This window comes from Bufo bufo, chromosome 6 (genome assembly GCF_905171765.1).
Source record: "Bufo bufo chromosome 6, aBufBuf1.1, whole genome shotgun sequence".
Taxonomy (NCBI): domain Eukaryota; kingdom Metazoa; phylum Chordata; class Amphibia; order Anura; family Bufonidae; genus Bufo; species Bufo bufo.
In genome coordinates, this window is record NC_053394.1 from 21,298,208 (window position 1) to 21,324,651 (window position 26,444).

General features: G+C 46.0%; 1 protein-coding gene across 1 annotated transcript in view; it reads left to right on the forward strand.

Annotated features, from left to right (window-relative positions):
- LOC121006028 (M1-specific T cell receptor beta chain-like) overlaps window positions 1–17,576 on the forward strand; it is a 961,123-nt gene extending 943,547 nt beyond the window's left edge. Inside the window, exon 9 of the mRNA XM_040438921.1 lies at window positions 17,523–17,576. Coding sequence (XP_040294855.1) covers window positions 17,523–17,533 — 11 coding nt within the window. The 3' untranslated portion in view covers window positions 17,534–17,576. The remainder of the gene's footprint in view (window positions 1–17,522) is intronic.
- The last annotated feature ends 8,868 nt before the right edge of the window (window positions 17,577–26,444 follow it).

Consider the following 26,444-nt stretch of genomic DNA (forward strand, 5'->3'; position numbering starts at 1 on the left):
CAGCTCAGTGTAGATGCGAGATCCTTCTAAGCTACAGGACCTTTGATGATGTCATGACCATGTGACCGGTCATGTGGGTGGGAGGAGCCAGGCTGTGGACTGGTAGCGCCTTTATGATCCTCATCTGCTCCTGACTGGCTTGAACTGTTGAACATATGAGGTTAGCACCCTAGCACTTACAATTCCGGGTACTTAGGGGTTAATGCAGGGATGATGTGTATGGCCTCATTTAGTCAAATCTGCAAACAAGATGTACAGCGAGCTTGTAGCAGAGCTGTGTGTGTCTGCCTACCCAGAGCAGCTGTGTGTGGGGTGCATGTAGCAGAGCTGAGGGTGCTTCATGTGTATAATGCAGCAAAGATAGGTGTATAGTGTGAATCCAGAACAGTAGTGTGTGTGGTGTGTGTAGCAGAGCTGTGTGTGTCTGCCTACCCAGAGCAGCTGTGTGTGGGGTGCATGTAGCAGAGCTGTGTGTGTCTGCCTACCCAGAGCAGCTGTGTGTGGGGTGCATGTAGCAGAGCTGAGGGTGCTTTATGTGTATAATGCAGCAAAGATAGGTGTATAGTGTGAATCCAGAACAGTAGTGTGTGTGGTGTGTGTAGCAGAGCTGTGTGTGTCTGCCTACCCAGAGCAGCTGTGTGTGGGGTGCATGTAGCAGAGCTGTGTGTGTCTGCCTACCCAGAGCAGCTGTGTGTGGGGTGCATGTAGCAGAGCTGAGGGTGCTTTATGTGTATAATGCAGCAAAGATAGGTGTATAGTGTGAATCCAGAACAGTAGTGTGTGTGGTGTATGTAGCAGAGCTGTGTGTGTCTGCCTACCCAGAGCAGCTGTGTGTGGGGTGCATGTAGCAGAGCCGTGTGTGTCTGCCTACCCAGAGCAGCTGTGTGTGGGGTGCATGTAGCAGAGCTGAGGGTGCTTCATGTGTATAATGCAGCAAAGATAGGTGTATAGTGTGAATCCAGCACAGTAGTGTGTGTGGTGTATGTAGCAGAGCTGTATGAGACAGAGGAATGTATAATGTGCACAGCGGAGCTGTGTATGTAAAATGTGCAACACAGTGATATATAATGTGCCACCCAGAGCTGTGTGTGTGTGCGCATGTAGCAGAGCTGTGTATGTAAAATGTGCAAAAACCCTGATGCTCTCAAAAAGAGCAAGCAATATAAAACATTGTAGTTTGATACCTTTTACCCCTTAAAGACGGCCCCATTTTCATTTGTACATTAGCCATAACCTTTTTATTTTTCCATTCACAGTTATATGAGGGCTTATTTTGTGTGGGACAAGATGCATTTTTTAAATGCCGCCAATTAGTTTACCATGTCTTGTATCAGAAAGCAGGAAAAAAATATATTTGTGGGTTAAAAAAACAAAACAAAAAAAAAACACACACAATTCCACCAAGATTTTTGAGGTTTTCACATCACAGCGTTCACTAAAAATGCCGTCTTTATTCTGCGGCTCAATACGATACTAAACTTGTATGGTTTTTATTTCGTTTAATTACTTTAAAAAATTACTTTTCTATATTTCGGTCTATGTGAGGGCTTGTTTTTGTTTAACGATCAGTAGTTTTCTGGGGGAAGGGGGGGGCCATACAAAAATTTGCTGTGGGGCCCAGTCACTTCTAGTTACGCCCCTGAGCAGGAGGCTGCTGATTGGCCAGTATTAGCTAGCTGCCCTGCCATTGGTCCATCCTTTCACACCCCCTTCTCTGGAGCTGAACACAGCAGGAGGCAGGCGTTCTCACAGTGGATCATGTGACCATGAAGGAGCTTGTGACCAGTGACGTCACAGACCTCCTTCTAACAAATCCATTCTAGCATCTACCCAGCATGTATGGCAGGACTCTGCTGAGCAAAGACCATGTGCCCAGGTGAGGTGACCACAGAAGTGCCCTGGCATCTGTCTGCTGCTGGAAGCTCAATGTGGAGCTTTATGAATGTAAAAACTAATACCCAAGAGGCTAAAGAAACCCTGCTTGTCGGCTTCTGACCCTAATCTTAACACATAACCTTCATTTGATTGCAATTTACCCTAACACCTAAAGGGATTTTTTTAAAGCCTGCTGTTTCTCTAGAAGATGACCTTATGCTGATAGTAGTGTTAATAGAGTCTCAAAGGTCTGTAAAAATAGGGTAACTGCTTCTATAGACCCTTGAGACTCTATTAACACTACTATAAACATAATGTCACCTAGAGAAAGAGCAAGTTTTTTAAATTATCTTTTTCCTTTAGGTGTTAAAACATAACTTATTTGATTTCTTGAACACCTAAAGGAAATCAAATTAAAAACCTGCTGTGTCTCTAGATGACCTTATGTTGATAGCAGTGGTAATAGAGTCTGAAAGGTCTATAGAAGCAGTTACCCTATTTTTACAGACCTTTGAGACTCTATTAACACTACTATCAACATAAGGTCATCTAGAGACACAGCAGGTTTTTGAAAAGATTTTTCCTTTAGGTGTTACAGCAATCAAATGAAAGTTATGTTTTAACACCTAAAGGAAAAACATAATAAAAAAAACCTGCTGTTTCTCTAAATGACCTGATGTTGATAGTAGTGTTAATAGAGTCTCAAAGGTTTGTAAAAATAGTGTACCTGATTCTATAGACCTTTGAGACTCTATTACCATGACTTTTAGCATAAGATCGTCTGGAGAAACATCAGGTTTTAAAAAAATAAAAATTTTTCTTTAGGTGTTAGAGCAATCAAATGGAGGGGGAGAAATGTGACATGGGTGAGGATGGGGTTACATGATGGGCCGGAGACAATGTCTGTAGTCTGTCTGTGCCATGGACGGGGAGAAATATGACATGGAGGGCTGATGGCTGACATGGGGGTCTGATCTGAGGCATTGGGGCTGTGCCTGTGAGCTGAGGTCTGATGGCTGGTCTGACCTGAGGTGGAATGAAAAATATTGTTTCCTATTATCCTCCTTTAAAACCTAGGTGCGTCTTATGGGACGAATCTACATTTTGGCGCACCCCCCCCCCCTTCCCCCAGGTGAGCTGAAGGGGTCGGGGGGGGTCGGGGGCGCCAAAATGTAGGTTCGCTTGTGTTGGTAAAAAACCTTGCACCGGCCCTGGGCGCAGGCAAGGGGGGGGGGGGGCACTTGGGCAGCTCAGCCTCTGTTGGTGGTGGACCTTGTCCCAGCCCTGATCTCACACGTCCTGAACCAGACTAGGCCTCAATTAAATTTGTTTGCCCAAAATGGCTGTTTTTCAAATACCTTAATCAAACCCCTGTCTTTAACCACCTCAGCCCCCAGTGCTTAAACACCCTGAATGACCAGGCCACTTTTTACACTTCTGACCTACACTACTTTCACCGTTTATTGCTCGGTCATGCAACTTACCACCCAAATGAATTTTACCTCCTTTTCTTCTCTCTAATAGAGCTTTCATTTGGTGGTATTTCATTGCTGCTGACATTTTTACTTTTTTTGTTATTAATCGAAATTTAACGATTTTTTTGCAAACAAATGACATTTTTCACTTTCAGTTGTAAAATTTTGCAAAAAAAACGACATCCATATATAAATTTTGCTCTAAATTTATTGTTCTACATGTCTTTGATAAAAAAAAAATGTTTGGGTAAAAAAAAAAATGGTTTGGGTAAAAGTTATAGCGTTTACAAACTATGGTACAAAAATGTGAATTTCCGCTTTTTGAAGCAGCTCTGACTTTCTGAGCACCTGTCATGTTTCCTGAGGTTCTACAATGCCCAGACAGTACAAACACCCCACAAATGACCCCATTTCGGAAAGTACACACCCTAAGGTATTCACTGATGGGCATAGTGAGTTCATAGAACTTTTTATTTTTTGTCACAAGTTAGCGGAAAATGATGATTTTTTTTTTCTTTTTTTTTTTTCTTACAAAGTCTCATATTCCACTAACTTGTGACAAAAAATAAAAACTTCCATGAACTCACTATGCTCATCACGAAATACCTTGGGGTGTCTTCTTTCCAAAATGTGGTCACTTGTGGGGTAGTTATACTGCCCTGGCATTTTAGGGGCCCAAATGTGTGGTAAGAAGTTTGAAATCAAATTCTGTAAAAAATGGCCGGTGAAATCCGAAAGGTGCTCTTTGGAATGTGGGCCCCTTTGCCCACCTAGGCTGCAAAAAAGTGTCACACATGTGGTATCTCCGTATTCAGGTGAAGTTGGGGAATGTGTTTTGGGGTGTCATTTTACATATACCCATGCTGGGTGAGAGAAATATCTTGGCAAAAGACAACTTTGTATAAAAAAATGGGAAAAGTTGTCTTTTGCCAAGATATTTCTCTCACCCAGCATGGGTATATGTAAAATGACACCCCAAAACACATTCCCCAACTTTTCCTGAATACGGAGATACCACATGTGTGACACTTTTTTGCAGCCTAGGTGGGCAAAGGGGCCCATATTCCAAAGAGCACCTTTCGGATTTCACTGGTCATTTTTTACACATTTTGATTTCAAACTCCTTACCACACATTTGGGCCCCTAGAATGCCAGGGCAGTATAACTACCCCACAAGTGACCCCATTTTGGAAAGAAGACACCCCAAGGTATTCGCTGATGGGCATAGTGAGTTCATGGAAGTTTTTATTTTTGTCACAAGTTAGTGGAATATGAGACTTTGTAAGAAAAAAAAAAAAGAAAAAAATCATCATTTTCCACTAACTTGTGACAAAAAATAAAAAAATATCTTGGCAAAAGACAACTTTTCCCATTTTTTTATACAAAGTTGGCATTTGACCAAGATATTTATCTCACCCAGCATGGGTATATGTAAAATGACACCCCAAAACACATTCCCCAACTTCTCCTGAGTACGGCGATACCAGATGTGTGACACTTTTTTGCAGCCTAGATGCGCAAAGGTGCCCAAATTCCTTTTAGGAGGGCATTTTTAGACATTTGGATACCAGACTTCTTCTCACGCTTTGGGGCCCCTAGAATGCCAGGGCAGTATAAATACCCCACATGTGACCCCATTTTGGAAAGGTATTCAATGAGGGGCATGGCGAGTTCATAGAAATTTTTTTTTTTTGGCACAAGTTAGCGGAAATTGATATTTTTAATTTTTTTCTCACAAAGTCTCCCGTTCCGCTAACTTGGGACAAAAATTTCAATCTTTCATGGACTCAATATGCCCCTCAGCGAATACTTTGGGGTGTCTTCTTTCCGAAATGGGGTCACATGTGGGGTATTTATACTGCCCTGGCATTCTAGGGGCCCTAAAGCGTGAGAAGAAGTCTGGAATATAAATGTCTAAAAAATTTTACGCATTTGGATTCCGTGAGGGGTATGGTGAGTTCATGTGAGATTTTATTTTTTGACACAAGTTAGTGGAATATGAGACTTTGTAAGAAAAAAAAAAATTAATTCCGCTAACTTGGGCCAAAAAAATGTCTGAATGGAGCCTTACAGGGGGGTGATCAATGACAGGGGGGGTGATCAATGACAGGGGGGGTGATCAATGACAGGGGGGTGATCAATGACAGGGGGGGTGATCAGGGAGTCTATATGGGGTGATAACCACAGTCATTGATCACACCCGTGTAAGGCTTCATTCAGACGTCCGTATGCGTTTTGCGGATCCGATTTATCTATCAGTGCATCCGTAAAAATCATGCGGACGTCTGAATGGAGCTTTACAGGGGGGTAATCAATGACAGGGGTGTAATCAATGACAGGGGGGTGATCAGGGAGTCTATATGGGGTGATCACCACAGTCATTGATCACGCCCCTGTAAGGCTTCATTCAGACGTCCGGATGCGTTTTGCGGATCCGATCCATCTATCAGTGGATCCGTAAAAATCATGCGGACGTCTGAATGGAGCTTTACAGGGGGGTGATCAATGACAGGGGTGTAATCAATGACAGGGGGGTGATCAGGGAGTCTATATGGGGTGATCACCACAGTCATTGATCACGCCCCTGTAAGGCTTTATTCAGACGTCCGGATGCGTTTTGCGGATCCGATCCATCTATCAGTGGATCCGTAAAAATCATGCGGACATCTGAATGGAGCTTTACAGGGGGTTGATCAATGACAGGGGTGTAATCAATGACAGGGGGGTGATCAGGGAGTCTATATGGGGTGATCACCACAGTCATTGATCACGCCCCTGTAAGGCTTCATTCAGACGTCCGGATGCGTTTTGCGGATCCGATCCATCTATCAGTGGATCCGTAAAAATCATGCGGACGTCTGAATGGAGCTTTACAGGGGGGTGATCAATGACAGGGGGGTGATCAGGGAGTCTATATGGGGTGATAACCACAGTCATTGATCACGCCCCTGTAAGGCTTCATTCAGACGTCCGTATGCGTTTTGCGGATCCGATCCATCTATCAGTGCATCCGTAAAAATCATGCGGACATCTGAATGGAGCTTTACAGGGGGGTGATCAATGACAGGGGTGTAATCAATGACAGGGGGGTGATCAGGGAGTCTATATGGGGTGATCACCACAGTCATTGATCATGCCCCTGTAAGGCTTCATTCAGACGTCCGGATGCGTTTTGCGGATCCGATCCATCTATCAGTGGATCCGTAAAAATCATGCGGACGTCTGAATGGAGCTTTACAGGGGGGTAATCAATGATCAGGGAGTCTATATGGGGTGATCACCACAGTCATTGATCACGCCCCTGTAAGGCTTCATTCAGACGTCCGGATGCGTTTTGCGGATCCGATCCATCTATCAGTGGATCCGTAAAAATCATGCGGACATCTGAATGGAGCTTTACAGGGGGGTGATCAATGACAGGGGGGTAATCAATGACAGGGGGGTGATCAGGGAGTCTATATGGGGTGATCACCACAGTCATTGATCACGCCCCTGTAAGGCTTCATTCAGACGTCCGGATGCGTTTTGCGGATCCGATCCATCTATCAGTGGATCCGTAAAAATCATGCGGACGTCTGAATGGAGCTTTACAGGGGGTTGATCAATGACAGGGGGGTAATTAATGACAGGGGGGTGATCAGGGAGTCTATATGGGGTGATCAGGGGTGATCAGGGGCTAATAAGGGGTTAATAAGTGACGGGGGGGGGTGTAGTGTAGTGTAGTGGTGCTTGGTGCTACTTTACTGAGCTACCTGTGTCCTCTGGTGGTTGATCCAAACAAAGGGGACCACCAGAGGACCAGGTAGCAGGTATATTAGACGCTGTTATCAAAACAGCGTCTAATATACCTGTTAGGGGTTAAAAAAAACACATATCCAGCCTGCCAGCGAACGATCGCCGCTGGCAGGCTGGAGATCAACTCGCTTACCTTCCGTTCCTGTGAACGCGCGCGCCTGTGTGCGCGCGTTCACAGGAAATCTCGCGTCTCGCGAGAGGACTCGTCGGCGCGTCCACTCGGAATGAATCAACCACCTCCAGGACGCGTCTGTGCGTACAGCGGTCCGGAGGTGGTTAAAGGGTGTATCTCACATGGCCCGAACCACACTAGGCCTCAATTAAATTTGTTTGCCCAAAATGGCTGTATTTCAAATACCTGAATCAAACCCCTGTATTTAAAGGGTGTATCCCACACGGCCTGAACCAGACGAGGCCTCAATTGAAGATTTGTGCACCAAATGGCGTTATTTCAAATATCTGAATATAACCCAAATATATAAAGGGTATATCTCACAATGACATATGCAGCAAAGGCTTCCAAATAAACTTTTTTTGCCCAAACGGGTGGTTGTTTAATAACTGAATATGACAGCAGTATATAACCCTGGCATTTCAAACGTCAAGATGCTGCAAGGCTTGAAAAATTTTGTATTTTGCACAAAAAAAGGTGTATTATTAATAAAAGAATCAAACCCCTGTATTTAAAGGGTGTATCTCACACGCCCTGAACCAGACTAGGCCTTCTTTTAATTTTGTTTGCCCAAAAATGGCTGTATTTCAAATACCTGAATAGAACCCCTGTATTTAAAGGGTGTATCTCACTTGCCCTGATCCATACTAGGACGCTATCAAAGAATTGTGCCCAAAATGGCTTTATTTCAAATTACTGAATAGAAAGACAGTATGTAAAGGCGTTATCTCACAATGACATCTGCAGCAAAGGCTGCCAACTATTTTTTTTTTGCCTAAACGGGTGTTTGACAGCAGTATATAACCCTGGAATTTCATATGTGCTGATGCTGCAAGGCCAGAAAAATAGTGGAATCTGGCAAAAAAGTGTGTTTTTAAAACCCCAGAAAATGATGGATGTATTTCTAGCTTAAATGGCACGCTGACTAATCCAGATGTTGTATATTGCCAAAAAAGTGTTTTTTTGGTAACAGAATATGAAAGCTGTATATATTAAACTTGAATTTAACACTTGCAGATCTGGAAAATAGTAGTTTTTGGCAATAAAAGTGTGTTTTTAAAATCCCAGAAAATGATAGCTGTATTTCTAGCTTAAATTGCACACTGACTAAGCCTGCAAATGCACCAGATGTTGTAAATTGCCAAAACAATGGTTATTTTTTTAAAAGAAGATTATTTGTGCTGTTTTTAAAGCTTGGTTTCTATGTCCCAAAAGCTCATATGCAGTGCTGGTGCACTGAGCTTGCATAAAATGGCCGCCGCCGCCCACCTTACTGACTTATAAAAGTAGTTTTTTTCGGTCACTGGGCTCAGCGCAGGATTCAAAAATTGTGCCCTGCACCCACACAACACAATGTATGTAGATCGCTGAGTTAGATTCACGTTTTGAGCAAAGATTCTCTCCTATTCTCTCCCTGAAATCACCAGCAGCATCCTCTCCCTACACTAAGCACAGCAGAGTGACGTGCAGCGCTACATGACTCCAGCTTATATAGAGGCTGGGTCACATGCTACACTGGCCAATCACAGCCATGCCATTAGTAGGCATGGCTGTGATGGCTTCTAAGGGCACAGAGTTAAACGCTTGTTGATTGGCTGCTCTGCAGCCTTTCAAAAAGCGCAGAGAAATAACCGAACACCGAACACGAACTTTTACTGAAATGTTCGGGTTCGGGTTCCAAAAATCCTAAAGTTTGGTACGAACCCGAACTTTGCAGTTCGGGTTCGCTCAACCCTAATCCTGAATTACATCCTGTATTATACTTCAGAGCTGCACTCACTATTCTGCTGATGGAATATACAAATGAAGTTGTAGAGCAGCACAAAGGACCTCATCGACCAATCCAGGAATGCAAAAGTCGTGACAAGACCACAGATCCACAGCAGTTCAAGGAACAGTAGAGAAAAAAGGGGATCACAGCAGCATGTCCGGTGTATATTTTATTAGAAGCCTTGAGTGCGCACAAAAGCAAAATATGAAGTTTCGGCTACGCAGTACATACATATATTACTTATCCTGTACTAATCCTGAGTTACATCCTGTATTATACTCCAGAGCTGCACTCCCTATTCTGCTGGTGCAGTCACTGTGTACATACATTACTTATCCTGTACTGATCCTGAGTTACATCCTGTATTATACTCCAGAGCTGCACTCACTATTCTGCTGGAGCAGTCACTGTGTGCATACATTACATTACTTATCCTGTACTGATCCTGAGTTACATCCTATATTATACTCCAGAGCTGCACTCACTATTCTGCTGGTGGAGTCAGTGTCTACATACATTACATTACTTATCCTGTACGGATCCTGAGTTACATCCTGTATTATACTCCAGAGCTGCACTCACTATTCTTCCTTATGCAGTCACTATGTGCTCATTTAGAAATGCCGGCTGCTGTAGAACTGGGCATGCATTTGTGTCTGAGGCAAATATGTAAATTATTATAGATATGGTATTTCTTGACACTGTGTCCTGCCTCAAGATGGCCAACTTTGATACCCTTTAAAAAAGCCTCTCAGAGGCTACTTTTAGGTAGTGTACCTCTTGGTAGGACATTGTGTACTGCTAATCATGCCTCTATGACACACTTGAAGACATTTTTCTCAGTTGACAGACTTTGAGAGGGGTGCATCAATGGACTGAGAGAAGCAGGGTAGTCATTTTGACAAATGACTCTCCATCTGTGCCATTCTCACCTCGCTGTTAGGAGATGTTGGGAGTAGTTGTTATGTGAAGGCGCACACAGTGAACAGGCTCCAGAGAGACCACCAGAAGAGAGGATCATTTCATCCACTGACAAGCACGAGCAGCTCCCACAGTTTCATTGCCCACCATCCAGACATGGTTGGTACCTGCATTACACACCATGGTCCCTGCACAGGCCATTTCCAGAGGCAGTGTCATGTGCCTATTACATATCCTGCCATTGACAGATAGCCACCATTACTTTCATTTACAGTGGAGTTGTGAATGAGAAACCTGGAAAATTTGATTCGCCTGCTTTGCCAAATATCTCAAAGAAATTTGATTTGTTACAAATTACTTGTCACGAAGCGCATTCCTATATAGTGGGTGCAATGACAGGGAATAGTGATCGCGCTGCACCCCATCATTGAACCCCTCGGATGCTGCGTTTATTGCTCATCGCAGCATCTGAGGCTATAATTTTGACTAGAGATGAGTGACCTTCTAAAAAATTTGATGCGGCCGGTTCGCCGAGTTCTCCAAAAAGATTTGATTAGATCCGAATTTCTTTGCAGCGAATTGCGTTAAAAAACGGCTATTTCCTGGCTGCAGAGAGCCTGTATAGAAGAGAATCACTGCACACTACATTTATTTGGGCAGTTACGGGCCAAAACTGACCAAATAAGGCCTCTTTCACACAACCATATGGTTTTTTCAGTGTTATGCGGGCCGTTTTTCCCGGATCCGTTTTTCTTTTTTTTCAGTAGTGTTTCCAGTTCCGTTCAGTTTTTTTGTTCTGTTTTTCTGTTTAGTTTCCGTTTTTTGTGGATCGCAAACGGCAACGGAAGCATTGCATATTCAGTATACAGTAATTATATAGAAAAATTGGGCTGGGCATAACATTTTTAATAGTCGGTTCTGCAAAAACGGAACGGATACGGAAGACATACGGATGCATTCCATATGTGTTCCATTTTTTTTTTGCGGACCCGTTGACTTGAATGGAGCCACGGAACTTGATTTGCGGGCAATAATAGGACATGTTCTATCTTTCAACGGAACGGAAAAACGGAAATACGGAAAAGAAATGCATACGGAGTACATTCCGTTTTTTTGTGGAACCATTGAAATAAATGGTTCCGTATACGGACCATATATGGAACCCAAAAAACAGCCTGCAACTGAAAAAAAAGAAGTTTGTGTGCAACAGGCCTAACTCAAGTGTGAACTCAGCCTTAAAGGTCGATGTTAGCGCCAGGTATAAAGAACCGTGCAGAGAAACATAGAAACATAGAAACATAGAATGTGTCGGCAGATAAGAACCATTTGGCCCATCTAGTCTGCCCAATATACTGAGTACTATGGATAGCCCCCGGCCCTATCTTATATGAAGGATGGCCTTATGCCTATCCCATGCATGCTTAAACCCCTTCACTGTATTTGCAGCTACCACTTCTGCAGGAAGGCTATTCCATGCATCCACTACTCTCTCAGTAAAGTAATACTTCCTGATATTACTTTTAAACCTTTGCTCCTCTAATTTAAAACTGTGTCCTCTTGTGGTAGTTTTTCTTCTTTTAAATCTTCTCTCCTCCTTTACCGAGTTGATTCCCTTTATGTATTTAAAAGTTTCTATCATATCCCCTCTGTCTCTTCTTTCTTCCAAGCTATACATATTAAGGTCCTTTAACCTTTCCTGGTAAGTTTTATCCTGCAATCCATGTACTAGTTTAGTAGCTCTTCTCTGAACTCTCTCTAGAGTATCTATATCCTTCTGGAGATATGGCCTCCAGTACTGCGCACAATACTCCAAGTGAGGTCTCACCAGTGTTCTGTACAGCGGCATAAGCACTTCACTCTTTCTACTGCTTATACCTCTCCCTATACATCCAAGCATTCTGCTGGCATTTCGTGCTGCTCTATTACATTGTCTTCCCACCTTTAAGTCTTCTGAAATAATTACTCCTAAATCCCTTTCCTCAGATACTGAGGTCAGGACTGTGTCAAATATTATATATTCTGCCCTTGGGTTTTTACGCCCCAGGTGCATTATCTTGCACTTATCCACATTAAATTTCAGTTTCCAGAGTTCTGACCATTCTTCTAGTTTTCCTAAATCCTTTTCCATTTGGCGTTTCCCTCCAGGAACATCAACCCTGTTACATATCTTTGTGTCATCAGCAAAAAGACAAACCTTACCAGCGAGGCCTTTTGCAATATCACTTATGAAGATATTAAACAAAATCGGTCCCAGTACAGATCCCTGTGGAACCCCACTGGTAACATTACCTTGTTTTGAATGTTCTCCATTGACTACAACCCTCTGTTGTCTGTCACTCAGCCACTGCCTAATCCACTCAACAATATGGGAGTCCATGCTCAATGACTGCAGTTTATTGATAAGTCTTCTATGTGGGACAGTGTCAAAAGCCTTACTAAAATCTAGATATGCGATGTCTACTGCACCTCCACCGTCTATTGGACATCCTACTGTAGCGTGAAAGAGCGCACTCCTGTTACACCGTTGTCAGCTGATTCCACATAGATGTCTACAGAACCTGTTCTATAAAACGCTTATACAAGTAGAGTCCCCCTGACAGAGTAGAAAGGGTGTCAGCAGTAAGTTTGTGTTGACGTCACTGATTATTTTGCCCTTCCTCTGATCTGTCAGAACAATAACCCCCCAAAAAACGGATCCTGTCTGTGGAGCATACGCTTTTACTCGGTCAACATTTGGTCAGTAATCCATCAGTATTGCTAAAGCCCAAAAAAACAGGAGTAGATCCAAAAAAGAGATGACACGTGAATGGAAAATTTGCATGTCTTCTGTGTTTTGTACCCACTCCTGCATTTGGCTACCAAATCATAAGCTAATTCTGATGAGACCATACAGGCCTTACAGCTGCTACACAGACAGGATCCGTTGAGCGTCTCATTTTTCCTTCCTTCTGACAGATCAGAAGAAGGGTCAAATAAATGATGATGTCAACCAGGCCAAAAAAGCAAAATAGTGGACCAGTCATTGAGTGGGGAAGGTGGGAGAACAGCTTTTGAAGTCAACAGAGTGGCCCAATGACATAGTGTTGAGGTAGCAGCAGCATGAGGAGACCACAGAGTGGCCTAGTGACATAGTGGGCATAGTGGGGAGGTGGCAGCAGCAGCAGCATGAGGAGATCACAGAGTGGCCCATTTACGCATGAGGAAGCCACAGATTGGCCCAGTGACGTAGGGTTGAGTTAGCAGCAGCATGATAAGGCTACAGACTGACAAGGTGACGTAGTGTGGAGGTAGCAGCAGCAGCATAAGGAGGCCACAGAGTGGCTCAGTGACATAGTGTTGAGTTAGCAGCAGCATGAGGAGGCAACAGAGTGGACCAGTGACATAGTGTTGATTTAGCAGCAGCATGAGGAGACCACAGAGTGTAAAGGTGACATAGTGTTGAGTTAGCAGCAGCATGAGGAGGCCACAGACTGGCAAGGTGACATAGTGTGGGGGTGGCAGCAGCAGCAGCAAGAGGAGGCCACAGACTGGCAAGGTGACATAGTGTGGAGATGGCAGCAGCACGAGGAGACCACAGAGTGGCAAAATGACAGAGTGTGGAGGTGGCAGCAGCAGCAGCATGTGGAGGCCAAAGACTGGCAAGGTGAGATAGTATGGAGGTGGCAGAAGCAGCATCAGCAAGAGTAGCCGAGACAGCATGGATGATCTAATCTGATGCATCAGGCATTGGTGGGTGGAAATCCTGGCTGATCCACGCCTGATTCATCTTGACAAAGGTCAGTCTCTCTACATGTGGACAGGTGAGTTCTCTGTGGGGTAACTATGGCCCCCGCTGCACTAAACACCCGCTTTGATGCCACACTACTGGCCGGGCAGGACAGCTTTTCCAGGGCAAACTCGGTCAGCTGTGGCCACAAATCCAGTTTGGCTGCCTAGTAGTCGAGCGGATCTTCAATGTGGGGTGGAAGGCGCTGTCCAAGTATGCCCCCACCTGCCGGTTCAGATTCTGCTCCAGGTCTAGCTGCTGCTGCTGGTGAGTAGTTTCTTCACTAGGCGGGTTAAGAAAGCTACTCATCAGCGACTGTAGACTCAAGCTGCTGCTGATGGAGCTGAAACTGCTCCTGCCCTCCCCATCCTGCCACAGCAGCCATGGCAGTGGAACAAGAGTGCAGAGGGCTCCCCTGGTGAGACCTGCGAGAGGATGGACGATGGCTTAGATAGGCAGCGGCCAACTGACTGAATAGGATGTCTCTATAGTAGTTCAGTTTGTCCTCCCTCTCAGCGGGTGTAAAAAAGGTCCCCATTTTGGACCGGTAGCGAGGGTCCAACATGGTGGAGAGCCAGAAGTCCTCCCTCTGGCAAATGGTAAAAATTTGTCTGTCACTCCCCAAGCAAGTGAGCATGCAGTGGGCCATTTGTGCAAGTGACTCAGAAGGACTCCCTGTCTCCATCTCCACTGCATACTGCCACGGTGTGCCTGGGTCATCTGCCTCATCTTCCTCATCTCCCTCTTGCTCCTCCGGATGCTCCTGCTTCTCCTCTCGTCACCTGTGTAGAAAAAACACCCATTTCACTACAGATTGCTCGAGCTCCAATGTCCTCCTCCTCCAGTTCAGCCCCCACAGGGCTCATGTGGCCAGCCAGATTTACCAGCATCTGTTCCAGGATATGAAGCAGTGGAATGACGTTCATCCCGTAGTCCTGGCGACTGACAAATAACGTGACATCCTCAAAGGGCCTGAACAAACGGCAGGTGTCACGCATGAGCTGCCACTGGCTGCCATTGAAGTTACACAGGGGAGTACTCCTGTCCGCTTGGATCATCAAGAAATCGTTGATGGCCTTTCTCTGTTCGTATAGTCAGTCCAGCATATGGAGGGTGTAATTCCAATGGGTGGAAACATTGCATATCAGCCCATGTTGGGGGACGCCATTCTGCCACTGCAGCTCAAGGAGGGTGTGCTTTGCTGTGTATGAGTGGCTGAAGTGCATGCAAAGTTTCCTGGCCATTTTTAGTATGTCTTGCAGATGGGTGGAAGACTTCAGGAACCTCTTGACAACCAGATTTAACATGTGCTCCATGTAGGGTGCATGGCTCAGCACTCCTTGACGCAGTGCCGACACCATGTTCTTCCTGTTGTCGACCACTATGATTCCGATTTTGAGTTGTGTTCGGAGAAAGCCAGGATTTGATTTCTTGATGAAGGACATGGCGTAGTTCCTCCCCTGTGTGACTCCATTCGCTCAGGAAAACGAGATGTAGAATAGCGTGACACTGCCGTTCCCTGCACATGTGGTATGCTGGAGGAGCACTGTGAATTGTCCCTGCAGTGGAGGCTGAGGACACAGTGGTGAATGAGGAGGCAGAGGCGGACATTGTCGCAGGACCAACGGCGTAAGAACGTGGAGGCGGAAGCATCGTCACCTGGTCAAGTTGCTGGTTTGGCTGGCCAGGAACCACATTCACCCAGTGGCCCGTAAAGGACATATATTGTCCTTGACCATAGTTACATCTCCACACATCGGCACTGCCGTGCACTTTGGCAGACACCGATGGGCTCAAGGACTGGCCCACCTTCTCTTCTACATGTTTGTGCTGAGCTGGTACTGCCTTTTTGCCAAAGAAATGATAGCTTGGGACTCTCCACCCCTTCTCGGCACAAGCCATCAGTTCCATAGTCCACCACTTGGAAAGGGAGGGACTGCAGCACCAACAACTTGGCCAGGAGCACGTTCAGCTTCTGCGCCATTGGATGAGTGCAAGAAAAATTTTGTCTCTTGGCAATGGCTTCAGTGATCAATTGCTGATGCTAACGGAATGACTGAAGAGAAGTAGGAGGGTGAGGAGCAGGAGCATCAGGACCGATAGATGATGGGGAGGACAGACAGCTCCCTTCGGCTGAGGTGTTGGAGCCTTGAGTGCCTGAAATCGGGTGCGTGCCACTGGGTGATGCAGCAGTTGCTGCGGCAGGCCGGACCACCACTTCGGAGCCACGGGTCTCCCAGGCCACTTTATGGTGACACTACATATGTTGATGCTGGGGCCATGGTGCCAACATTAGCACCCTGGCCACGCTTCACCTTCTGCCCACAGATTCTACAAATGGCCATGTTCACCTCCTCTGGGACCTTAACAAAAAACTGCCACACTGCCGAGTAGGTGATTTTACCCCCAACACTCTACTGACTGCTACCGCCGCTGCCTCAGTGAACCCTTGCACCACTACTTTCCTGGTAGGTAGGCTTCTGCGAAGCGGGAGGTCTACCCCAGGCACGTTTGGCTCCCGACCACCCACTGCTGCCACCCTGCTGACTCCCAGCCACGCTACCGTTTTGCTGGCTCCACCGCTGCCACAACCGCAAGCTGCCACCCTCTTTTCCTGAAGATGAAGCCCCTTCGTCACCTAGCTCCCAATTGCGATCGGCTAGATCATCATTGAGTTGTGTCTGCACGTCACTGATGTTCTCCTCAATGGTTTCTGAGCCAGGAGCCTGACCGCTCGCAACACCAGCTCCCACGCCACTCTCCTCATCACTACTTGCCCGCCTACCGGAGGAAGAGGCGGATGTTTCCTCACACCTTGGCTGGGCAGTAGCTGCTGACTTTCCTCTAGTAGCTCAGCCTCTCTGTATAGTGGAGCTGAGCCAACATCATATAATACTGGCTCTGGCTGAGGAAACAGAAAAGGACAGAGGCAGGTTGAGGACAGGTGAAGGCACAGGGCCTGTTCCCGGCCAACTAAGGGTTGTGTCTCGAGAACCCACCGACTCTTGGCTGGGAGTGTCGGATGTCACTTGGGACGAAGTGGATGATACGCCCAAAATATTTGTCACTTCACCACACAATGGCAAATAATAAATTTTTTGGACACTAATACATGCCAAAAAAGGCTTTAGAACATATATATAACTGCACCGCACAAGGGCTAATAAGACCCCCATAAAGAGAAGGTTTGCTGGAATTACAGAGCTGTATAATGGCAATTTGGATCCCAGTCAATGCACCAAGGTGTAATTGGATTGTTCCTATTACCCAGGCTGTACACTCCCCTATTGGACTGTGTTTAGCCTCAATACTGTGTAACAATTCATCCCTATCCTTTCCCTAAACTTCTTTTCAGCAAAATAAAAGTTTTCAAGTCTTTCCTAGCACTGTCCCTAGCGCCTGCTAATGTCTCTCCCTGCACTAAGTACACTGGAAAAAGGCAGAATCCAAGATGGCTGAGGCTATTTATAGGGCTGTGACATCACAGGCCTGGCTGGCTGCTGATTGGCTGCATGTATGGCATTGTGGGTGATCCCTCATTCCCAGAGTTCTTTGCTCCATGTCCTAACATGTGCAGCAGTCATTTTAAGAAAAAATGTGATTCGTTACCTCGAAGCGTGAGGAAATTCAATCCAATTAATCAAATTCAGTGCGAATCAAATTTTTCTTGAAATTCGGTTCGAATGCCACTTTGTCAACTTCGATTCGCTTATCTCTAATTTGAACCTTTCAGGGGTTAATCAGGGTAAAATAAATAAATAAATACAGTACTTTATCCATTTTCTAGCGCACTTCACTGATGAAGTCACTATGCCTGGCCAGCAATCTGGTGTGGTGACATCATATGTCACCGTGTGCGAGATTCGTGCAGTTTCTGTAATCAAGATGGCTGCAACGGCCTCTTCACGCGCAAATGGAAGAGGCAAGTATGATGGTTGCTTGGAGTATGGAGACCTGGTGATAAGAGCTTCAGTCCTGCCTTTGCTGAGGAGTGACACACTGCCCCCACTGCTGGTGATGATCTGGGGATCCATCTTACAGTATATGACAGTCGGTCACCCTTAGTATTGATACGAGGTATGCTAACCGGTCAGCGATATGTGCAGGTCATCCTGCCGCCACATGCAAGGACATAGCCTAAGGTTTCATGGGCCCTGGTGCAAGAGTTCAGCTTTAGCCCCCCCGCCTTCCCATAAAGCTTTATGGCAAGGGGCAGGGGTGCACCTAGCCTTTCTGCTCAAATTGAAAAGTTCCCCCAATGCCAAATTCTCAACCTAACCCATTCCCTCCAGTCCTACTGTTAAAGGGGTCATCCTCTTTTTACTACTGATGACCTAGCCTCAAGATAGGTCATCAATATCAGATCGGCGGAGGTCTCCCGACACCAGCTGCTTTCTCTGCTCTGTTCACCTGCTCACTGCAGCAATTGCAATGATGAGCAGGTAAACAGAGCAGAGAAGGCAGCGCTCATAGAAATAAAAAGGTGAACAACAATACATACAGCGCTACAGAACATATAGGGTCATACAGCGCCACATATGTACCTCTTACATCCAGTCGTGTCTCCTCTGATGTAGATATTCTCTTTCCTCATCTTCTCCTTTCAGACCAGACCGCCATGGTGACTTCTTTCAGCTGCGTCTCGTCCCTGCAGAGTTTAGCAAACAGACATCTTACTTTCCTACTTTTCCATCATCCTCCTCACCTTCTCAACACCCCATCCCCCCCCCCCTCAATACTATACTGCAGAAACAGTCCCTCTAAAAATACTGGTACCATACAGATAGTGTGCCAGTAGTAAAAAATACCCCCTTATCTTTCAGATTAGACCCCCATATCAAACCCCAGATGAGACCCCCCCATCTCAGACCAGACCCCCTTTAGACCTCTGTCAGACCCCATATCAGAATCGCATTAGACCTCCATGTCAGCCCCAGCCCCAATATCAGATCTCAGATAAGACCCCCATTAGACCTCCATATACCCATTAGACCTCAGACCAGACCTCTAGACCCCCATTAGACCTTCAAACCCGCATATCTGACGCCCATTAGACCTCCAGACCCCCAATCAGACCCTCATTAGACCTCCAGACCCCAAATCAGACCCCCAATCGGACCCCCATTAGACCTCCAGACCCCCATTAGACCTTTCCAGACCCCCATTAGACCTCTCCAGAGCCCCATTAGACCTCTCTAGACTCCCAGTCAGACCCTTCATATCCCCAATCAGACCCCTAATCAGACCTTTCAGACCCCTTAGACCCCCAATCAGACCCTTCAGACCCCCAATCAGATTCTTCAGGCCGCTAATCAGACCCTTCAGACCCCCATATCAGACCTCCAGTCCCCCATTAGACCATTCAGACCCCCATATTAGACTTCAGATCAGACTAAAATAATAAAATAACTTACCTCTCCTGCTGCCAGTCTCTCTGTCCTGGCTCTCTTCTCAGGGCCAGCGCTGCAGTCACCTGACTGCCTGCAGCTTCGGGTCAGAGTGCGCTTTGTACGTCCTGACGCTGCAGGCAGCCCTGACAGAGCAGCGTGGGACCTGAGAAGAGCGAGCAGGAGGAGGGGGTTAGTACGGCGCTCACAGCGCTTCTCTCCCCGCCTCCTGCATACTAGTGAGCGGTTCACTAGCATTCATACAGTACCTCTGGGCCCCCCTGGCTTAGGGGGCCCAGTTGCAACTGCGACCGCTGCGACCCCTATAGCTACACCAGTGGCCACATGTGTTCCTCTTATGGCAGGGCTTTCAACTGGCACTTTTCAACAGGATAATGCTCCCCCACACACATTAAGGGATTCCCAGAAATGTCTCCTCCAGATTACAGCACTTCCTTGGCTGCCTGGTCACCAGATTTATCACCACTACAGCATTTATGAGACCAGCTGGGAAGTCAGCTTCACCAACCTACAAGTGAGCAGGATCTACAGACCCAACTGTAACATCTGTGGGGAAAACTGCCGCACGATACCTCACAGAACCTGTATGCCTCCATGCCCAGATGTATCTCATCTTGTATCCAGGCTACAGGTTGTATCTCATCTTATATCCAAGATAGAGGCTGCATCTCATCTTGTATCCAGGCTAGAGGTTGTATCTCATCTTGTTTCCAGTCTAGAGGTTGTATCTCATCTTGTATCCAGGTTATAGGCTGTATCTCATCTTGTTTCCAAGCTAGAGGCTGCATCTCATCTTGTATCCAGGCTCAGGGCCGGCATTTCCATATAGGCAAGGGGGGCAATTGCCCCCGGGCCCCCGAGTCCTTAGGGGCCCCCCGCGCCGGCCCGCAACTAACTATATTTTCGTGGTGGCAAGTGGGGGCAGCGGCGGCAGGGCACAGGGAGATAAGCCTTCTATTGTGGAAGCGCTCATCTCTAGTCATCTGTATTGCCGTCCTCAGGACAGCGATACAGATGGAAGTGCTGTGGGGCAGGGGAGGGAGAGGTGTGTCCCTTCCCCTTCCTCAGATAGACTGCAGGCACTAAGCTGGCAGCCTATCAGAGGCCGGTGCAGGCGGCGCAATGATGTCATCGCGCCGCCTGAGCCATACAGCGCGGGACACAGGCCGGAAGAGGCCTGCATCGCATCACTGACATGGAGGTAAGTATAAGTGTTTTTTTTTTTTTTATATGTGTACAATACTGGTGGATACTGGCACATTTTGATGGGGAGGGGGGGCTCAGGCTACTGGCACATGATCGGGAGGTGCTCAGGCTACTGGCACATGATTGGGGGGGGGACTCTGGCTACTGGCCCATGATAGGGGGGGCTCTGGCTACTGGCAAATGATATGGGGGGCCTCTGGCTACTGGCACATGATGGGGGGGCTCTGGCTACTGGCACATGGGGCTCTGGCTACTGGCACATGATGGGGGGGGCTCTGGCTACTGGCACATGATCGGGGGGTTCTGGCTACTGGCACATGATATAGGGGGGCTATGGCTACTGGCACATGATGGGGGGCTCTGGCTACTGGCACATGATAGGGGGTCTCTGGCTACTGGCACATGATAGGGGGGTCCTCTGGCTACTGGCACATGATATGGGGGGCTCTTGTTACTAGCACATGATGGTGGGGGCTCTTATTACTGGCACATGATTGGGGGGCATCTATGAGGGCACATTTTACTGGCACATTATTGGGGGACATCTATAGGGGCACTTATTACTGGCACATTATTGGGGGCACTTATTACTGGCACATTATTGGTGGGCACTATAGGGGCATCTACTGAGGTCACAAAGAACGGTTATTTTATATGGGGGCTCTGTATAGGGGCATTTTATACTGGGACACATTATGGTGGGTACTATGGGAAAGGGGGAGAGGAGTACTATGGGGTCATCTATGGGGGCACTGAGAAGGGGTATTTTATACTTACAAATTATGGGGGACACTGAGGGCATTTACTGGGGCACTATATATGGGGCATTTTATACTGGTACATTATAGGGGGCACTAGGAGGGAGGGGGAGAGGAGCACTCTCGGGGCATTTACTGGGGGCACTATATAGGGGTATTTTATACTGGCACATTATGGGAGCACTATGGGGACCTTAGCTCAACTGGGGGCATTACAAGGGGGTATTTTTTTCACTGTCACATTATAAGGAGAATTATTTCTACTAGGGGGGCTTTATTACTCCCCCATGGTATGACCCCCTAGTAGCAGCACCAGCCTCTCTCTGCTCTGCTATCCCTCTGCCCCTTCTCCAAATCCTTATTATGAAAAATCTTTCTCATTAGGATAAAGCACAACATCAGCTCCACCGAGCCCCCGGCCAAAGTGTTGAAGTGGTGTCCGAGATTCCCAAGGGCCAAGCCAAGTAACTGTAAGTTTTCATTTGAAATATGTTTATGTTATACACATATAGCATACACTGTGCCACACAATATACTGTTTCTTCTGTAAAAGTCAAGAAGTGTCATGGGGGGGGCCTTATTGTTTTTCGCCCCAGGGCCCCATTTCACCTAGAACCGCCCTGTCCAGGCTAGAGGCTGCATCTCATCTTGTATCCAGGCTAGAGGCCGTATCTCATCTTGTATCCAGGTTATAGGCTGTATCTCATCTTGAATCCAGGCTAGAAGCTGCATCTCATCTTGTATCCAGGCTAAAGGCTGTATCTCATCTTGTATCCAGGCTAGAGGCTGCATCTCATCTTGTATCCAGGTTAGAGGCTGTATCTCATCTTGTATCCAGGCTAGAGGCTGCATCTCATCTTGTATCCAGGTTATAGGCTGTATCTCATCTTGTATCCAGGCTAGAGGCCATATCTCATCTTGTATCCAGGTTATAGGCGGTATCTCATCTTGTATCCAGGCTAGAGGCTGCATCTCATCTTGTATCCAGGCTAGAGGCTGTATCTCATCTTGTATCCAGGCTAGAGGCTGCATCTCATCTTGTATCCAGGTTATAGGCTGCATCTCATCTTGTATCCAGGTTATAGGCTGTATCTCATCTTGTTTCCAGGCTAGAGGCTGCATCTCATCTTGTATCCAGGTTAGAGGCTGTATCTCATCTTGTATCCAGGCTAGAGGCCATGTCTCATCTTTTATCCAGGTTATAGGCTGTATCTCATCTTGTATCCAGGCTAGAGGCTGCATCTCATCTTGTATCCAGGTTATAGGCTGTATCTCATCTTGTATCCAGGTTAGAGGCTGTATCTCATCTTGTATCCAGGCTAGAGGCCATATCTCATCTTTTATCCAGGTTATAGGCTGTATCTCATCTTGTATCCAGGCTAGAGGCTGCATCTCATCTTGTATCCAGGTTATAGGCTGTATCTCATCTTGTTTCCAGGCTAGAGGCCATATCTAATCTTGTATCCAGGTTATAGGCTGTATCTCATCTTGTATCCAGGCTAGAGGCTGTATCTCATCTTGTATTCAGGTTATAGGCTGTATCTCATCTTGTATCCAGGTTAGAGGCCATATCTAATCTTGTATCCAGGTTATAGGCTGTATCTCATCTTGTATCCAGGCTAGAGGCTCTATCTCATCTTGTATTCAGGTTATAGGCTGTATCTCATCTTTTATCCAGGTTATAGGCTGTATCTCATCTTGTATCCAGGCTAGAGGCTGTATCTCATCTTGTTTCCAGGCTAGAGGCCATATCTAATCTTGTATCCAGGTTATAGGCTGTATCTCATCTTGTATCCAGGCTAGAGGCTGTATCTCATCTTGTATTCAGGTTAGAGGCTGTGTCTCATCTTGTATCCAGGCTAGAGGCTGTATCTCATCTTGTTTCCAGGCTAGAGGCTGTATCTCATCTTGTATTCAGGTTAGAGGCTGTATCTCATCTTGTATCCAGGCTAGAGGCTGTATCTCATCTTGTATTCAGGCTAGAGGCTGTATCTCATCTTGTATTCAGGCTAGAGGCCATATCTCATCTTGTATCCAGGTTATAGGCTCTATCTCATCTTGTATCCAGGCTAGAGGCCATATTTCATCTTGTATCCAGGTTGTAGGCCGTATCTCATCTTGTACGTATAAAGGCAAGTTGTTTGCTGTGTAAACAAAAGAGAGAGGGCGCACCATAGGGTAAAAACGTTTGGAAATTCAGATTAAATCCCAATTTGGAAGGCTCACCTTGCAGGGTTGTGCAATTATAGGCACAACGCTAATGTAGGCATGTAGGCATTATAGGCTGTATCTCATCTTGTATCCAGGTTAGAGGCTGCATCTCATCTTGTATCCAGGCTAGAGGCCATATCTCATCTTTTATCCAGGTTATAGGCTGTATCTCATCTTGTATCCGGGCTAGAAGCTGCATCTCATCTTGTATCCAGGCTAGAGGCTGCATCTCATCTTGTATCCAAGCTAGAGGCTGCATCTCATCTTGTATCCAGGTTATAGGCTGTATCTCATCTTGTATCCAGGCTAGAGGCTGCATCTCATCTTCTATCCGGGTTATAGGCTGTATCTCATCTTGTATCCAGGCTAGAGGCTGCATTTTATCTTGTATCCAGGCTAGAGGCTGCATCTCATCTTGTATTCAGGTTAGAGGTTGTATCTCATCCTGTTTCCAGGCTAGAGGCTGTATCTCATCTTGTATCCAGGCTAGAGACTATATCTCATCTTGTATCCAGGCTAGAGGCCATATCTCATCTTGTATCCAGGTTATAGGCTGTATCTCATCTTGTATCCAGGTTAAAGGCTGCATCTCATCTTGTATCCAGGCTGGAGGCCATATCTCATCTTGTATCCAGGCTAGAGGCCATATCTCATCTTGTATCCAGGCTAGAGGCTGTATCTCATCTTGTATCCAGGCTAGAGGCTGCATCTCATCTTGTATCCAGGCTAGAGGCCGTATCTCATCTTGTATCCAGGCTAGAGGTTACCCAAAGGGTCCTAGAGCGTCCTTTCCCTTGTACAGTTTCCCCCAATAAACGTATTTCACTATGATATTGGAATCTCTTACATTTATCATCATTACAGTCACACAGACAAGGCTTCATCCCAACAACTGCTTCTTGGTGCAGTGTTTTGTTTTGTTTTTGTCAATTACATTATACACTGCTCATTTCCAGGGGTTACGACCACCCTGTAGTCCAGCAGCGGTGGTCGTGCTTGCATACTGTAAGAAAACGTGGCGGTCTCTCTGGTGGCTGGGACCATGGAGGCGTGCATAGGCACACATATGTAGTACCTCCATCCTGGCCACCTCGTATCTGTGCAGCAGCGACGGTTGTAACCCCTGGATACAAGCCGTGTATAATGTGATGGGAAAAATGCCAGCAAAGGAAACAATATGGAGAATCACAATACATTAGTAAGTGCCTTGTATTAACTTTCTGTGCATTATAATTACCATCTGCTGGAGTGAGACAACCCCTTAATATAGATTTTATATATATATATATATATATATTATAGAGTATGTAAAACAGTAAACGTATACATTGTATAGGATTTGAGTAATAAGCCCTGTAGTATTGTGCAGTCTGTAGGTATACATTCTGCAGTGGGCTGTAGAACTGTGACTCGGGTGTAGGTGGCTTCCTGACCCTGAGGTTGATTTACAGGAAGCAGAGCTCATTTCTTCTTATAAATACAGTGACCTCATTTTAGCCACAACTTTGCAAAGAATAACTGACATGGAAATCACACGCTCACTGTTCTCACCCACAGAACCCACGCGGCAGGAGAAAAACAAGTGTAGTCATGGCCGGAAGCTGCAGGTGTGTCTGAGGCAGCTACACGGGGTGAGGGTGTCAGAACACTGCAAACCCTTATCTCCCATATCACATGTTACTGCTATCAATTCACATTACTGTACTGTATCTGCTTAAACGGAGATGTTACATAAGGCCCATGTATCATTTAGTCAAATACTGGATATTTTATAAAACCTTGCAGGAAGGTGCAGTCAGTAGAGTGCAGTAGTTCAAGTTGGCTTTGAAGAAAGTTTACGGGGGAGAAAGAAAAAAAAATGATACAAAAAGAAGCGTTAGGGCTCATGAAGACGGGTGATGTTCATAATAGTCAATGCGCTAATTCACATGTGTAATTTCCAAAGAGTAAATCGCTCTATGCAAAGAAAATTGCAGCATGCACCATCTAATTCTGATTTCCCCACAAGGCTCAGTCATTCAATGGAATGGGTCCACAAGAAAAAAACAGACAGCACACAGACACCATAGATACCATTTAAATTCTAGTTACCATTTAAATACAGAGGAGTTTCAGATTTCTCATCTGAAAGAGTCATTTCTCACCTCCCTGATTCCCAGTGCTGCCTTGCTGACGCCGCCCAGTCCCCACTGATCTCCACTTCTTGGTTCCAGTTTGAACCACAGGAAATGGAAGGAAATGCCCCTCAGGCAATCAGTGGTGTGGTGACCCAGGAGCAGCAAGAGATCCAGAGCAGAGTCAGAATGGCAGCATCAGGGGATCAAACAGGTGAGTCACGCTTCTTTTTATTGTAACCCATTCCCCACCTGGAAAATTTTACACCAAGAAAACCCAATTTATATACACTTGTAATCAAGAGAGTTATAGTGGATGATATAAGTTTAGGGGGGGCAGTAGAGGAGAATTTAATCTTTTAGAATAAGCTGGAATAAGCATCATCAACACGCACAACGGCGCACAATAAGGGCAATCCTCATACCACCACTACTCTCATTTCTAGGGATTAAGTACTGTTAGCCACTGAGTCTTCTGTTTAGGGCCATCATATTGATGCCCTAATTTGCCGCTCTTATGGTTTTAAAGGAAAAAAAATGCTAAATAATGATCTGATCTGTCATAGATATACAGTATGTGAGAAGATGACACTGTTAATGTCAGCGATCCCGCACATTCACTGATTTCCAGAATGGCAGGACTCTATAGATCCAATATCAAAACATCTCAAGCAAAAGGCAATTTCCTGGAACAGACAGAGCTCCTTCGCTCTGGGAATTAAAAGTTTGCCCTGGGATTTTCATATTGATGACTTATCCTCAGGCTGGTTCCACCATATGAGATCGGTGAGAGCCCACGCCAATCATCTGTTTGAGGAGTGCTGCGGTGAGCCACAACCTCCTCAAAGCTCACCAAGCGTATTGCCCTCCATTACATAGTGGCTCTGCTTGGTATTGCAGCTCAGTCCCATTCACTTGAATTAGAATGACCTGTCCCTGGACCATGTGACAGATGAACATGACATCACATGG